Here is a 17445-nt window from a genome sequence, read left to right as displayed (position 1 = left end):
TGATGATCCAGTTGAAAATGGGGTTTGTTGATTGTGACAAACACCAAATATTGTGCACAATTCATAATGCTACATTGCATGAATATTGGCTCCTTCAAAAACCTGCAAGTGTTCTGGGTTGGACCTTGAGTAACACCTGGCAGCCAAAACAAATAACTCATGGGCTGTGTGACAGTCTACATGCACAGCAATCCAAAGAAAACTGACATACCTTGGATCAAGGAGAGGAGACTTATGTTGTGAAGAAGCTGGGTATTTTTTCGGCACAAATGTCCAAAGCCACGTCAGAGTTTGTCAAATGTTAGTAAGCTCATAGGTACCACTTCTGACGTTAGGTGCATTAGAAACGAATTCTATCGAGGTAAGATCTCAGGTCTTCACCACAGACCTGGCGAGCTGCAGCTCTGTGGACGCCCCCATCAACAAGTATGCCATTCAGCTGCTGCTACTGTTTGGCAGAAGGTTGGCCCAGGAATCAACTTCCACAAACTGCCCTCGACAGAAACAACAAACGAGTAGGAATCTGAAGAGAACATTACTGCTTCCTTCCTAACAAGTCAGGTGGCAGTACAAGTCCTTGCTGACTTCGAGTTCTGCACCCGACTCATATGAATGAAAAGAAAAGTGTTCGCACTGCAAATATCACAAGAAATAAACGTTCACTTTCCCAACAACACTTCTAGAATTTCGTGTGGACAAGAAAAAACCCACAAAGAGACCCGGAGATAATGAAAACCATGAAAGCTAAGTCCCGAACCATATTTACCGACTTACATTACCTTGACTGCACCCCAAATTAGTTAGAAGATCCAGTTCCAGTTCCCAGAAGACTCGTGTAGTAGCAGTATACGCATGCATTTCGCTCACGTATGCTCATGTATAACATCAGACCCCTAAGATATCACAGAGCTTTGGAGAGGCTTTCAGCAGACTTACCATGTGTAATCGTGTAACTCGAGCACTCAAGAGGCATACTGATTCACTAGAAATTCCGAGATGATAGGAAGTTCTCAAAAGGGGATTTAAAGATCCAAAAATTATAATGAATGAATTATAACCAGAGAAACTAATCATAAAAAATTCAATAAGCCGGGGGATGTATACACTAAAAGTAAATGACCTCTCTCATACTCGAACAGTCACCTAGCACATTAAACTCACTACCATGCCATTAGGCTAGAATCATGTGCTGACAAGAAACTAAAGACAGCGGCCTTATATTCCACAAAGCTCCTGAACCATATTCAGTAGCTTACGCCGCTGCAACTCGGTAGAAATCTCACTTCGTAAGCACTTCCAAAATCTTTTTAAGTACTGGATCTCAACTTTCAGGCTTTATAATTGTGAGCCTGCACCGTGCATATAACGTAGACCAGTAGAGGAACCAAACCAAAAACCCCAACTAAAGTTACTCTCAAAAGGGGAATCTTCCCAGTAACCACCCTGACTGTGCAAACCTGTATGCAAAGTAATGAAATCAGGTATTATTCGAACATAGACTCTGAAATACATCCAGCCAAACTTATAATCCAGAAGCTTTTTTGGACGAACAAAAACAAAACCCAAGTGTTCACCAGATGTATTGGCAAAATGTCATACATCCAGCAATTTCGTGAAGAACATGGTTCTACAATTCAGAAAAAGCAAGATCTACAGCTAGGCAACAAAAATGAAAGCCAAAACTGAAAATCACATCAACGTTTAGAACTGCAACCCATGCTGTACTTACGCATGGAAGCTGGCCAGCATATACAGGCAGCAGGAGAAGTAAGACTTTTTTCTGTATGCAATAGCCGCCCAGAAGCCAAACTCCATATACGAAGTGCGCAGTCTTCTCCACCTAATGAAAATCCACTCGACATACTAACCATATCATATAATGTAACTTGCCTTAAAAAAATGAGCTGGAAAACAGAATGCGTGATAAACAGCTGGATTTAAAAAATCCACTCGTTGTGCTTGTTGTCAAGTTTCCAAGACTACCTCAGTAGAGCCACTGCGAAGATGCTTTACCATTAACCAGAAGCAATGTGATTCATCAATATACCAAGTAGGATAATAGATGCAAGCCTCTTAATAGTACCAGATACAAGAAGAGTCTCAGTTGGATCGACACCAAGCTGCAACGTAGTATGTGTATTGTTATGGCCCTCATATGTTCTTACTGCCCCATTCTCCACCATACGTCGATCCCATTGGTGAATCTGTAAAGGACAAAAAGAATCGGAACGTTTCATTACCCATACAAGAAATATCTTTTTGATTCTAGTCATGATTCCAATTTCGTTTATGGATTTTACTCCAAATTCTATCGACATTATAATATCGGGTTTGAAACGTCAATTAATACTGCACATATTCAGAATCAGTACAAAGACAAAACAAAGATACAGAAAAGAGTGGTCCAACTTACAACTCCATTCATTGCACTTGCTAACAGATAGTTCTCATCATTCCGCAAAAGCAATAAACTGCAAAAACACTCAATTTCAGTATTACTCAGTGTTGCATCGTTTTAGAAATGATAGCCAAGCTGCTGAAAGACTAATGTAATTATTATAAGTGGAAGCATGAATATTACAGACTCTAATAATGGTACAACACATAAAAGAAAACAACCTCGACGATTGACTAATTAGTATTAGACTACTAACAACGTGGTAAACTGGATTTCAACGACATGATCAATCTATTTCTAAACTTTGACAGCTCCAAAACCACGCGAAGTCTCACCATGGTGTAAATTTGATCATACTTTTAGACAAGGAAACTTCATTAAAAAACTGTACGGTAGACACCAGATGATTCGCTACTCCCACCTAGTTCCAAAGTTCGAAAAAATCGAGTACATTTTCCATCGCACCAAACAAATGTGAAGGCATATCATCCGACATAAGATCGACGCCATTTGTGAGCTATTACTGATATTCAGCCCCTCTTGCACAACACCTCATTTCTTTCAACAACACATGCCATCTAGAGACGGGTGGCACTCAGAAAACCTCAAATATTGTACAAAGGTTTCCAAGTCGTGGTTCACCTGCAGATTGCTGAACCCATTCGCATGATTTTAGCGTGACTGCAAAAGTAATCGTCCACTCTGCGTTTGCTATTCTGTTTATTCTGCAACCAAAATAACTTTGATCTGTTAAGACAGCTATTATCCCTCAAGCAAATAGTATCATCTTACGTATGGTTCGGATTTAAGGCAGAGTCAGATCAAGAGTACATATCAGCCACGACAAGATTAAAAGGGGCGCACATTGCCATGCGAACTGCTGGAGTGTGAATTTCGCTGTTGATATTTCATAGAAGGAGGGAAAGCTCCTTTAAACTTCGACTTGACGACAGCAGCTTCATGATGCATGTGTGTTTCTTTTGGGGCTGGCTTCCTTAAATCGATTGTTGATATTACACCATTTCGAAATCCACAGAAAAGTACATTACCCTGGAGAGGAGAGAACTTAAATTTAATTGAAGTAACAGAACATTGACGATACTAGAAAAATAGCATTATGGGTACTTCACATTATATATCTCGCATTCACAGCGCATGAAATGAGCAATTTGATCAAAATAAGCTTGCCTCTTTATCGAACTGCTGTGCCAAAACATCACTGCTGCTTCGACACAGCCAAGTGACATCACTTCTCTCCAATGCTACCAGCCCAGCGCCTTCATCCATACCTGCAAAGCCGATACCACGACACTCAACACACCTACTGTAATAAAAAAATGGACACAAACATGAGCATTGCAAGCCCGAAGAAGACCAGTACCCAAGCTTGCTGCTATTCCATTGGGATTGGCTTCAGCTGTATAAACGCTGCAACGAGTCTTAACTCTAGCTTGGATCTGAAAAGGCAAGGGATAATTCCGATCCCATTCCTGAATTTCAGGCCCTTGCTTGAAAGACAGAACGTACAGAGATCCACTTGCTTTTCCATCACCTAGCGTTGTAAGTCTGCATAGGCAAAAACCAGCAAAATCGGATTTAATACCTGCATATAACTAAGGAAACTATTTTTGTCAAAAGGACCTGCAAGCATTGAGAGCTCACAATGAACTAGAAGTTCAAATTACAATCCTCCAATAAGTGCAAGAACAAAAGCATGCCAGGTTCCTTGAATTTTGAAAAGAGTGTGGTAAAAGGGTGTACATTGCCCTTCGATGAGGATGAGCACTGTTTTCAGATAATCCCTCTCCAAGTCTCTTGATTGCTGTAATGCGAGACGAAAATCGTGAACTTTCAATGGACCACAGCCCGGGTGGGTCCCTCTCTGTTGAAACTTTGACTGTGGCTTCTGCGGGTGCAAATCGCTTGGGATGTACGATGTCTGCTGATCGCGCTTGTAATCCGTTTAGAAGTGTGGTTCCACAGAGCCTAAACACAAGACCAAAAAAAAATTAGCATTTGCAAGTACGGATCGCCAGAGAGAAACATAAAACATAAGATGGATGAAATTAAACACGTAAACAACGGTGAAATGTAGTCAGTCGAATTGAATTGGCTCACTGTAAGATACTAATCTTTCAGGCTTATTAGGCTCCTAATGAACTAAGAATTGACTGAGATAAAGCTTACTCAAAACGACCGCTGCTACCTCCAAGAATTAATAAATCAGCCTCCTTCTCACCCTCCAGTGTTTGACAGGTCACACGCAACTGTTGCAGTGCACCATCAGCGCACATGTCTGTCCTATCGTAATCCCAAACCTGTGACAATCACAACATCATAACACTGCAATGACAAGCATGAAAAAATATGGGAAGATCGGAAATGAAGGCAGGTGGTTTCAACTACAGATAAATAGCAGAGTGTATCTCTGCAACCACCTGAGGATGGGCAGCTTGACCTTCCAAGAATTGTCTCCGGAATCCTCGATCACTGGAGGAAGCTCTGTTTGTACGACTGTTATGCTCCCTTGCTTGCAGCAGCTGTAGCACGCTGGGATGTCGACTGCCGTCGCTTCCATCTACTTGGACATCAACAGAATCTTGATTACCGTTTTCCTGTGCAACGAGATTTGGATGACTGTATTACGATGAGCAGATTGCTTCAGACATATAATCAACCACAATGTTTTTTGAGGATTCAAATACTCATCCCTGTTATCAAGGACAGCTCAAAATGTCAAAGATAATGCCTAACCTGCTTCGAAGAACTCGCTCCTCCAAGTTGAACTACACCGCTTCTGCCTCGTTTGCGAGGCAACGGGAAGTATCGGTTCAATTCAGAATCAAAATAGAAACCTGGAAGCTCTGCATGAGGAAATCCAAATAGAAACAATTAAGGATAAGGCACAAAGAAAATCCTGGGCAGCTGAATTGAACATCCAGGTCATGACCACAAGGCACAGCATGAAGTACGATCCCAAAAATCAACCATCAGAATCTAATGCATTCTCTGTTCGAGTGTGGGGTGAGCACGATACCACATGACCCTAGGCAGGTCATTCAGAGGCATGAGTACATTGCAGTCTGCAGGCTATAAAAGCAAACGGAGTACCACAGGAGAGAGAGGGAGGGAAAAACATAAAAACAAAAACAAAAATGAAAATGATGGCTGCATGTACCCCACATTGAAGAATACCCCACATCAAACCCCTGCATCCAAATAGCATCCAAATAACAACAAACTAGTGCCCAGTGCACTCGCTACATTTCTCACCACTTGCAACAATCAAGCACGATTACCCGTCGCTACTCTCCCGGAAAATTATTCAACAATACGGGCGATAGCATCCCCACTTTCCCACCATAAATCAAACATCACAATTGAAAGGGACCGAACCCTCATTCGTCCCCTCCCCCCCTCCCGATTTCCTTCATCGAAGTAGGAAAAACCTCAAAACTCCATGGAAAATCTCACCAGCCAAACAAGAATTGAAACCCGAATGAAACAACATACCTAAAGCCATGCTTCCACGCCCGTGCTGCCGAACACAGCCCAGATGCACCACACCGCCAGCGCAATTGAACGGAATTGCACAAGACAGCACGAGAATCGACGGGCAGCGCGACCTAAAATTCGAGTCGCAACGTCCAAAAACCGTAACGCAGCGGATGCCAGAGTGTGCAAAAGCAAACAAGAATGGAAGTGATTGGAAAGGGCAGATTCGGCCCAGACTAATCGCACACAAACACACACAAACACAAATTGGAGGCAACGCGACGCAATTGGTGTCACGACAGCGGCGAAGACGGAAAAAAAGAAAAAGAAACCCCCCTCCCCCTGGACCCCTCCATTTTAAAAGTAAAGGCCCCCTCTCCTTTAAAGTAAAAGATTCCCCCTCCTTTTCCTTGGGATGTCGAAGTTCTGAGAGTGCTCTACCCTATAGTCTGAATTGCTTCAAAAGCCCCAATCTGCAGCCATGCTGCATGTATTGATATGAGCAGTGAAGTCACACCAGTGAACATTGAAATCTGTAAAGCTCAATCACATGTTTGAAACCTCCAAATGACAGTTTGGTTCCTGCAGATCTAATATAAAAACATGTGCTTTCTCAACTTAAGAATTTCTCTGCTGAAGCAAATTACAATTGCTGCTCCATCTGTCCTCGTTGCAAACTGCATCCTGTAAGCGCCCTATTGAATGTGCGTTTTGAGTAACGATGATGTATTTACTGCAACACTCTATGTAATTTTCGCTTCACGGCCACAACACTTCACATCGTCTCTATTGCAACTCAACCAGGACTTTCATCAGCACAGCAACCGAAGGAACACGCTAACACCACCGCTTCAAAATAAATAAGTGAAAAAAGTGGACTACCTACCATGAGCACCTCACGGTGACCAACAGACAGCTTGAACCTACTGAATATTACGGCGCAACTAGGATGACGAAAACGACAATTCAAACACACTCAAATGAAAATTTCGTGGTCACTACGCACGCAAAAAACTTGCAATATCGTGAGAGAGTCGATGAAAAAGTGCGTGGTTACCCCAACACATGAAGGACAAAAGTGGAGCAAAAACTGTTAGCAGATTCTGTCCTTCGAGCATAATGCTTACGAATCAGTTGTGAAGACAATGTTACATTCCTGGGATCACGGCGCCGCTGCCGCAAAATAAAAATCGACGTCCATGAGACGATTCCTTGTGCACAGATCATCGCTTGCTAGTGTCATACAGGACGTCAATTTTGGCTAAAGCAGCCCTGACCTATGCTTCGCCATTTCGTTACATTTGGGACTCGACGCCGGGTGCGACTCGGAAGGAGGGACTTTGTAAAGCAATTTACTCATGAGATTGTAGCGTCTGCATGGTCATCTCGAGCTGGAGACCATGCTTTGGTCTGATGGATGCGCTCTTATGATAATCTTCTCAGCATTTCACAAGAACTTTCTCAGGTGTCCTGAGGAAATTACATTTAAGCTTCAGTTTCTGTTGAAAACCAAGCCACTCTGTACTTAAAACCTAGTTTGATTGTTGCCATTTTGCTCGAATCTGGCATGTATGTTTTATTGATTTGCTGAAATTTGAGATCATGCATACGGCTCATTTGGCATGCGTCGCTCCAGCTCTTGACTCTTGGATATCGCACAATATTTATCAATCCACTGTGTTGTTTCTGTCACTACTTCCTGCCATAGTTCCTTGGCTAAATTGAACATACTTGCTATGCAATTGTACTGTAGGAGAAAAGTTTTTTTTGATAAACTTGAGGGGTTAGGGTTTTCGGATTTAGAAACCACAAGATGTCACCGAAGCGCCATCGAACAACATGCAGCCCGAAACTGTGGGCTGGCAGGTGTGGACCAGAGAGCAAATGCACCCAACGATTCCTCCCACGACACATTCGATGTGCACTCCTGCAGGACAAACGGGCCCAAGTCCTCCACAAACGGATGCTGCGATGTTACATGAAGTTCGGTCAGGTCGGAGCGATGCAGAATCCCCTTTCAAAGTCACCGAAATTCTAAGGTTTGATCACATATCTTTGTTGGTTATTACCTGGGTTGAATCCTGACAGAGGGGTTGAAACGTGACGTAGTTCGCGACCATGAACCTGCAGCTGTATGACAGCAAGTTTTACCCGGAATAATGTGCTCAGCACATAATTTGCAAAGACATCAAACCTTCATTTGATAGAAAGAGTTCAGAAAACGAGTGCACCTTCCGATGATTCCTGTGGTGTTTGGGAACGGATTCTGCCATGATTGATCCCACCATCAGACCTGCACACACCTTGTCACTGTTCTGAAGAAACTCCTGAACTGGACAATATCACGTCCAACTACATCGGATAGACCGTCTGCCGTAACGTACAAGCTTCCCAACAAACGCGATTTTCACATATAATCTGTCAAGCATTCAAACCCTAAACAAAAGTGGGACTGTCTAGCTCGTACCAAGGATCATAATCTTCAGAACGACAGACACCTTCACCCTGCCCATAGTTTGAATCCCAAAACATCAACGTCGAAAGAGACACCGTGTGAGCCCACTGCTCAACTTGGCTGCCCAGCACGAATCAGATATTCAACTTGTGCTTCAAACGCATCGCACCAGGCATACGAAACAGGAGAGGGGTGCTACGTTAGGTCAGTACTCTCACGCAGACAATACATGCACGGCTCTCTCGCATGAATCGCTCTCTCCACGGATGACTGATGTCAACCCATCGAAAGGTATGTTTCTGAGCGTGACGTGTCCGCATCGGTGGTTCAGTCACCACACGGCTTCGACAGTCCCAGAGACTATCCAAGTATCTATCCATGCACGCAACTGCCATGTGCACCCACCGACAGATTCCAGCCGGAGCCGTAACCGTGAGACCCAATTGCGCCAACGACGTCGCCAGTTGGCGCAAGAGCCTGAGTTTCACCGACTGGGTGGGGTTGAGGAGGAGCTGCGGCGACGTCCATGTCTCCGATCCACTCTCACTGCTTGCATATATTTCTAGCATTTCCAGCCATTCTTGTGTAGCACCAAAGCTTGATGTTTGTTTGTTTGCTAGCGCTTGGATGGTTGCTGCATTTAGTGTCGTGAAATGAGCTTCATCGTCTTGGCTCTCACTTCCGTCGCACTTCGTCACACTTGGTAGAGGAGCTCATGCCAATGATACCATGAAAAACTACGGTAAATATTAAATAAATATATACCACAATATTCAACATGCAGCAAGTAACCAAAGTTAAGTACATGGCAGTTACGTTCATGGTGGAGAAGACCACTTCTTCTAACTTACCATAAGGTCTATTCATTATTATATATGTTGAATATAAATAACAAGAGAGTTTTGAACAAAGATTAGAAAACAAGAAAAGTATTGAAAGTAGCTTATTTTGTCTTAACATATAATAGTAATGAGAAAAGCTATGTGGAAACTTTCTTAAGCATTACAATGATTGCAAATTAAGGATTTAAGTTGCAATACACTTCTATAATTGTGGACATCAAAGTAAAAGAATGGTTAAGAAAATAATTTTGGGAAAATTGTGCACAAATCAATAAATAAAATAGTGAATTGATTTAGAATTGGTGCATTTCAACTAATCAAAAATATAATCTATTAATTGCTTACAATTTTATTTTAAAGATTTTGATTCAAATTGATAATAAAAAAGATCTTAAAAATTCAAAATTAAATTAAAGTAGATGATTATAAAAAGAAAGTAGGAGCTTTGAGATACAAGTAGTAATAAATTAGAATTAACAAGTGTTGCTTTAGTTTCATATCAAAATACTTTGTATATTATTAATTTAATTATTTATATTGATACTATAGATAATATATTATGTATTTTTAACTTATGGATTAAATTAATATTTAAATAAAATTTTACAATAAGACTTTAAAATAAAATTTTATAAAAAATCATGTTTTGAAATAAGGTTTTATTTATTCTATTTTTATTTATTTTTTTATAAAATATATTATTTTGTAATGCTATTATAGATTATTTATTGATACTACACATTTTTGTTAAAATTATTTTTAATATTTATATTTTTATAAGTTAAAAAAATTATACAAACTTAATTTTAAAGTATGGTTTCATAATATAACATTAAAATATGCTTTAATTAGTACAAATGCCATTCAAATTATAATAAAAAATTTTAATTTAAAATACATATCTACATATTATTATATTGATACTAATAATAGTATAAAATTACTTTTATTATTATCTATTTTACATAAATATATTGATATATAATACTTTAATGGTATACATGATTTATATACATGGTTATTTAAAATTTATTAATCTTATCTATTTTAGATATTTTTATATAACTTGTTAGCATTATAATTTTAGAGTAAGCTGCATTTTTATTTATTTATCATTTTAAAGCAATCCAATTTATTTATTATGATGTGTGTATTGATGCCATAAAAATTAGTATATTAAAATTAGCATAATGTAATACAACAAAATAGGCTTCAAAAAGAATAAATTACATTTATTATATATAAGTAAATACAATACATATTTGTATCTTTTTACTTCCGTTCAAATAACTATTCTAGTATTCTTTTACAACAAAATTGGTTCTTCTGTGTTATGTAATAGTACAAACAAACTATACAAAGTAGAAGATAAAAATATAAATATAAATAAAGATATAGGTGGTAATAGAGAATTAGAATAAAGTTCTTGGAAAAATGTGTATTAAATTACATTCTTTAAAATTGCAGTAAATGATTGAATATTTATAGTCTATTAAAAATATCCTAATAAAATTGATGATGTTTAAGATATATTAAAAATATCTTGTTTCTAATTTCTAATAAACAAAATTTGATTTAGCTCATGTAGATTTTAGATAAATCTTTTTTTGTTTTATAAATTTACTTAAATTATTTTATTTTTTTATTTTTTAATTTTTTATAATCTAAACATATGATAAAATATGCATATTAAAAAATGTTTACAAATACCTATATAAATATCTTAAATACTTACTATATATTATTTATATAGTCTTTTTTTTCTTAATTATACCTATTTCAACTTATTGATATTTATTCAAATAATATAAATTTTTATAAAAACTGCCATGTTAATAATAGATTAGAAAAATATAAGCATATTTGCAGAATTTTCTTCTGTAGAATATATGATGTATAATGAGATTATGAAATTGATCTTTAAAAAACATATATTGACTCAACACAACTTAATTTGACATATTTGTTGATTCTTTATTGTATGTTATTTTTTTAATTCCTAAAATTCATAGTATCTAGGTTGTTCTTTTTGGTTTTTGTGCACCTTAAAAAAATTATTTGCTAAATTGGAATTAAAATATTTAATGTTAATTTTTTAATTTAAAGTATATGTTTAAAAAATAATCTTAAATATAATACAATTAAGTATTTATTGATTCATACATGTATCTAAAAGTATTAAAAAAAACAAATAAAATCATAATTATAGCTATAAAATTCAAATAAAATATTTGTATTAAACACAAAAAATTAAAATAATTTTAAGAGAAAAAAATATATATTATAAATGAGACTACATAAAAAGCATTTTTCGATTCTATAAAGATAAGTTACATGCTTTTAATTTAGTTTTTTTTTTCTAAGTACAAAGCCAATCAAGTTAAGTTTTTCTGTTTCAACCAACTAAACGATTTAAAAATTCTAATCTCCCACTTTTTCTTGAAGTGTAATAGCTTTATAAGAACTGTTAAATTTTAAAATTAAAATTACTATTAGTTTTTTAGATATAAAAAACATAAATGCAATTGATTAAATTTTCTTGAGTTTCTTTTACTATGTATTATAATAAATTCAACTTTGAGGTTGTAATACAATTAAATACAATCCTTTGTTCCTTTTTTTTTATTTATTTTTGTTTTAAAGAATTGACATTAAGTACATATGTAGTCATAATTTTATTTTTTATAATATATTTACTTATTATTAATTTATTAATTTTTTCAATGTACTAGACTATTTTCTAAAAAATCCAATTTAAAATTTAAAATATTTTTAAAAAATTATATATATATATATATATATATTAAAAAGATAGTTGTAATGTAAAAATATTTCTAACTAGACAAGCATTGTTAATAAATTACTAGAATTTAGAAAAATCTATTCAATTTTGTAATAATAATGATATATTTTTATCAAAAAATATTCTAACATTACCTTTTGGATAACATCAACTGTAAATTTGAGATTGGATTGTTCACTATTGTCAAGGACAAAGACTCGATGAGGAAAAATATACACCAAAAGGCTATCTCGATATAATAAGTCAAAATATAAACAAGTAGGTATATTAAAAGGAAACTGGAATGGCTATTGCCACAAGACAAGAAACTAAAGACTCTTGAACCTGGACTAGAAGCAAGAAAGGAGTTGACAAGAGTGAAGAAGCCTTCACTCTTGTCTCTATATATACTATCTAACTAGGGGCTACGTGGTGACGTTCTATAGGACCTCCAATATGTGTTGACTTTGTAGGACACATGCCTTGACTTACAAGGCAAGTTTTTCTACGTGTGGGCCACATAGTTAGCTTGATCTTCAAGCTAACAACATGTGTGGCACATGGCCAACTTGTTGACCACGTTTCTAATCCAAAAAGTCAATTAAAGACACCTATGAAGTCAAAGCAGCGTCTAGGAAGTTTCTAGGAAGCTTATATATTAAATATTATAGAATTAACTTACTTTTATCTACTTTTACTTACTTCTACCTATTTCTATATGTAATTATTAGCTTACATGATTATGGCCGTGACATTACCCCCCCTTCTAGAGACGAGTTCCACGAGGAGGGGTCATCATATGTTGAGGAAATCTATGATGCGACGAATTGTATTCGCCACATACTCTGATCTCTGTTCTCTTCGAAGATGATTGATAGGGCCTCTCAACCATCGGTAGTGTCCCATACCAGGGCGGGAAGACCACCCAGTTATTTGATCATTATTGAGGCCTTCATAACTTCCTTCGAATAGAATATTTGGAACACCATCAGGAGTTGTTCCTACCTCTAGCAAAATCACCAAACATCGGGAGTCCCTTCCCAAATCGTGATACCAAACGCGTTGTATCTCACCATCTGTTCGAGGAAGAACATGTCGTTCTTGAAGATCTTCATCTCGATTGCGTCGTCTTGAAGGTTGTGACAATCGTAATGTCTCGTCCGGCAGGTCAACAAACGAAGGTTCTTGAGTTGAATCTGCTGGTTGTTGGCTCTCCATCTAATTAGCGTCACAAATGCAAAGAAGTTACAAACAAGGATAGGAAATTGAATGTTATCTTGCCTCAATCTTGTCTCTTTTATAAGAGAGATTTTCATCTTGGTTTTGATGGATGTCGTTGATGAAAAACTTTGACTTTAATTGATGCATTTGCTAGATTCCTGGATGGCTCCCATGTGCGTTCACTAATATCATATCCGCGCCAATGAACAAGATATTCCAGCTTATTTCGGCGCCGCCTTGAGTCTAATATCTCTTCCACCTCAAATTCTTCATTATTATCTACTTCTATAGGAGGCGGTGGCATTTGTCTTCTTCCTTGTATATCCACTGTCTTATATGGTTCAAGAAGAGATACGTGGAATACAGGATGGATCTTCATTGACTCTGGTAGATGTAACCGATATGCAACTGGGTTGATCTGTTCAGAAACAGAAAAGGGGCCAAGCCTACGATAGTCCAACTTGTCACAAGGTCGAGTAGTCTTGATATTGCGACGAAGTAGCCATACCTTATCACCGACGTTGATCTGTGGTTGCTCCTTACGATATAGATCTGCGTTTATCTTTTGTCGTTCTTGAGCTTCCTTCAATTGTGTCTTCATTATTGCATGTAACTCTGACAACCGATTTGCCATATCTTCTGCTGCAGGATTATCAACTTTTGAAAAATCAAAAGTATCAAGTCGTGGATGATAGCCATAATTGGCAAAAAAAGGTGTTTGTTGCGTGGAAGAATGTACTGTATTATTATAAGCAAACTCTGCCAATGGCAGAAGGGTTGTCCAATCATCTTGTTGGTAGTTGATAGTACACCTTAAATATTGCTCCAAGACTTGGTTTACGCGCTCTGTTTGTCCATCAGTTTGAGGATGAAAAGCCGAAGATAGTTTTATGTCCACTTTTAAAATCTTGAAAAGGGTCCTCCAAAATCTTGACACAAATTGAGTTCCCCTATCCGATATGATATCTTTAGGTAATCCATGATAGCGATAGATATTATCAATGAAAAGCTTAGCTGTTTCTTCACCTGTGATAGATTTTGTACATGGCACAAAATGTGCCATCTTGGTGAAACGATCTACTATCACAAATATAGAATCATAAGATCTTGAGCTTGGAAGATCTGTGATGAAATCCATAGAAACAGAAGACCATGGTTGTTCTGGTATAGGTAATGGCTGAAGAAGTCCGTAAGGTCGATGACGAGGAATTTTTGATCTTGAACAAATATCACATGATTGTACAAAGTCTTTGACTGACTTCCACATTTGTGGCCACCAAAAATCTCTTGATATGAGTTCCAAAGTCTTATTATATCCAAAGTGCCCTGCTGCTGGAAAGTCATGACGTGCTTGAAGAACACGTAAACGTGCTTCTCCTTCTGGAACATATAGGCGTCCTTCAAAATATAATAGATTATTCTTGAACTCAAACTTAGAAGGATCATGAGACTTGGAAGAATTATTCTCGATATCATAAACAAGAGGGTCTGAGGACATACTGGACTGGATTTGCTTGAGAAAAGTTGAATCAACAGTCAATGTTGATTTCATTGCTCGGAGATGAAATTGCTCCGGTTTCAAGAGGACCGTTCTTTGTTGCTCAAAAGCTGCATCTCCTTCTTTTGGTGCAAAATAAGAACGTCTAGATAGGGCATCGGATAAACCTTGTTGTTTTTCTGGCCGATAAGTGATAATGAACTCGAATCTTGACAAAGACATACTCCAACGAGCTTGACGACGATTCAACACGCATGCTGACATGAAATACTCGAGGTTCTTGTGATCTGTATACACAGTGACTGGACTAGAAGCGCCTTCTAGATAATGACGCCATTCTTGAAAGGAATCCACGATCGCAAGAAGTTCTTTATCGTGGATCTCATAATTGATCTCGGCTGCTGAGAATTTTCTTGAATGAAAAGCTATCGGATGGAGTTTGTCATCTGTTCCCATTTGTGATAAAACTGCACCCAAGGCAAAATCTGATGCATCTGTTTCCATAAAAAATGCCTTGGAAAAGTCAACACGATATAAGACTGGTGCAGAGACAAACGATGTCTTCAAGGCTTCAAATGCTGCTTCCCCTTCTTGATTCCATTGAAATTTATCTTTACTAGTCAAGCGTGTAAGTGGAGCTGCAACTCGTGAGAAATCTTTGATGAAGATCCGATAGTAATTCGCAAATCCCAAGAAACATTGGACATCTCTTACCATCCTTGGAATCTTCCAATCCACGATTGTTTGGACTTTCTTAGAATCCATCATGAGACCATCATTTGAAATGATGTATCCTAAAAAGTCAACTTGAGTAGTGTGAAATACACACTTTTCCATCTTGGCGTACAATCCTGCATCTCTAAGTTTTTGTAATACTTGACGAACATGTATTTCATGTTCTTCGACGTTCTTGGAATAGATCAGGATATCGTCTAGATAGCAGACGACAAAATTGTCTAAGAATTCACGAAATACATCATTCATGAGATGTTGAAAAGCAGCTGGTGCATTCGTGAGTCCAAAGGACATGACATTATATTCGAAATGTCCATACTTGGTTCGAAACGCAGTCTTCCATTCATCTCCTTCTTTGATCCGTACTAGATTATATGCTCCTCTTAGATCTATTTTTGTATAGATCTTAGCTTGATTCAACTGGTCAAGGAGTCCTGATATCAAAGGTAATGGATACCTGTTCTTGATTGTGATCTTGTTGAGTCCTCGATAATCAACACACATTCGTAAAGATCCATCTTTTTTCTTTACGAATAGAATTGGAGCTCCTGCTGGAGATTTTGAATGGCGTATGAAATTCTTCGCTAAATTCTCGTCTATATATGTCTTGAGTTCAGCCATCTCATCTTGCGATAAACTGTAAATTGGTCCAAATGGTGGCTGAGTTCCTTCCTTGAGGTCGATTGAACAATCATATGGGCGATGCTCAGGAAGAATATCTGCATTCTTTTTCTCAAAAACGTCTTGATACTCCTGATATTGACTTGGAATGCCACTTGAAGTCTTTACGTTTTCAGAAATAGGTGCAGCATAAATAGCAAAAGTTGATCCTTCTTTTGCTGCGTGTATAAATGCTTTTGTACCTATCAGTACGGGTTTTACTGTACTAGACTTATAATTTTTTACTTGGTTAGTAGAACTACTAATAACGCTTTCGGAAAAGTCAAGTTTACGCGAATTCCAATCTATTCGAGGGTTATATTTTTCTAGCCAGGATAAATCTAAAATAACTGGATTAGACGGGGATTTAATTATGTTAAAAGCTATGTAGCTATCATGACCATCTATTGTTACTTTTATAGGATGAGTTTCATGAGTGACATCTCCAGAAGACAAGGGACGACCATCTATGACTTCTACATGTACTGGTTTAGGTTTCTGTACAAAGGGTATTTTACGACTTTTAACAAATTGTTCATCTAAAAAACATGCTGAGGCTCCCGAATCTAATAAAGCAGAGGCTTTGTAATTCTTAGGTCCTAAATATAAGTCTATTATAAAACAAGGAGAGGGTTCTGAGGAGAGGATAGGACCTTCATTAGGAATTGTACAAGGTTCCAGCTGCACGGTCCCTATTGTAGCTGGACGAATCCGTTTTCCGACATGTTGTCTTCTTTGACCGTCGTATCCCTCATTTTATAGTTGCGTCGTTTCTTTGGACAATGTTGAGCAGTGTGCTTAGGTTCTCCGCAATATAAACATAATCCTTCTTGACGACGACGAATCTTTTCTTGCTCAGTTAGGGGTTTAAAACGTACCGCGTCAATTTGCATGTCTTCTACTTCCGAATGTACGTTTGGCAAAGATGTTGATGTTGCCATTGAGTAATAACGTTGAGGTTCCCGTGAATGATTCTCAGATCGAAATTCAAAAAGTCGATTATCACATTTTACCGCAAAATCGATTGCTTGATTCAAAGTTTGAGGATCAGGTAAGTTGAGCATCAATTTCTTTACTTCGTATTGCAATCCATAAAGAAATTGACTGATGAGTGCAGCATCATCCCACTTGATGTCAATTGCAAGTTGTCGAAATTGTGAAGCATATACTGTTACTGAGCGATTTCCTTGTCGTAGAATTCGGATCTTATTTGTTGCAACACGAGTTGCATCGTGTTTACCATACATAGATCGAAACTCCGCCAAAAAAGCTTCCAAATTGTCCAATATTGGATTTCGTTGTTCAAGAAAAGACGAAAACCACGATAATGCAGAACCAGAAAGTAGAGTGCCAATAAAC

General features: G+C 37.6%; 2 protein-coding genes across 2 annotated transcripts; both read right to left on the bottom strand.

Annotated features, from left to right (window-relative positions):
* Positions 1–1007: 1007 nt before the first annotated feature.
* LOC112283946 (uncharacterized) lies at positions 1008–6205 on the bottom strand. Its single transcript, XM_024523360.3, has 13 exons — positions 5912–6205; positions 5153–5262; positions 4837–5013; positions 4586–4716; positions 4160–4384; positions 3780–3964; positions 3587–3687; positions 3263–3448; positions 3041–3123; positions 2414–2471; positions 2084–2204; positions 1730–1840; positions 1008–1457 (listed from the first exon to the last, which is right to left on the bottom strand). Exons 1-13 carry the CDS (start codon positions 5919–5921, stop codon positions 1336–1338), a joined length of 1620 nt encoding a protein of 539 aa, XP_024379128.3. The 5' UTR covers positions 5922–6205; the 3' UTR covers positions 1008–1335.
* A 1113-nt stretch (positions 6206–7318) lies between these two features.
* On the bottom strand, positions 7319–8868 carry LOC112283947 (uncharacterized). Its single transcript, XM_024523363.3, has 4 exons — positions 8361–8868; positions 8125–8186; positions 7963–8023; positions 7319–7859 (listed from the first exon to the last, which is right to left on the bottom strand). Exons 1-4 carry the CDS (start codon positions 8404–8406, stop codon positions 7693–7695), a joined length of 336 nt encoding a protein of 111 aa, XP_024379131.1. The 5' UTR covers positions 8407–8868; the 3' UTR covers positions 7319–7692.
* Between the last annotated feature and the right edge of the window lie 8577 nt (positions 8869–17445).

Source organism: Physcomitrium patens, chromosome 6, assembly GCF_059467195.1.
Source record: "Physcomitrium patens ecotype Gransden chromosome 6, ASM5946719v1, whole genome shotgun sequence".
Lineage (NCBI taxonomy): Eukaryota > Viridiplantae > Streptophyta > Bryopsida > Funariales > Funariaceae > Physcomitrium > Physcomitrium patens.
Note: the sequence above shows the minus strand (reverse complement) of the source record. Positions and strands in the feature narration are given on the sequence as shown.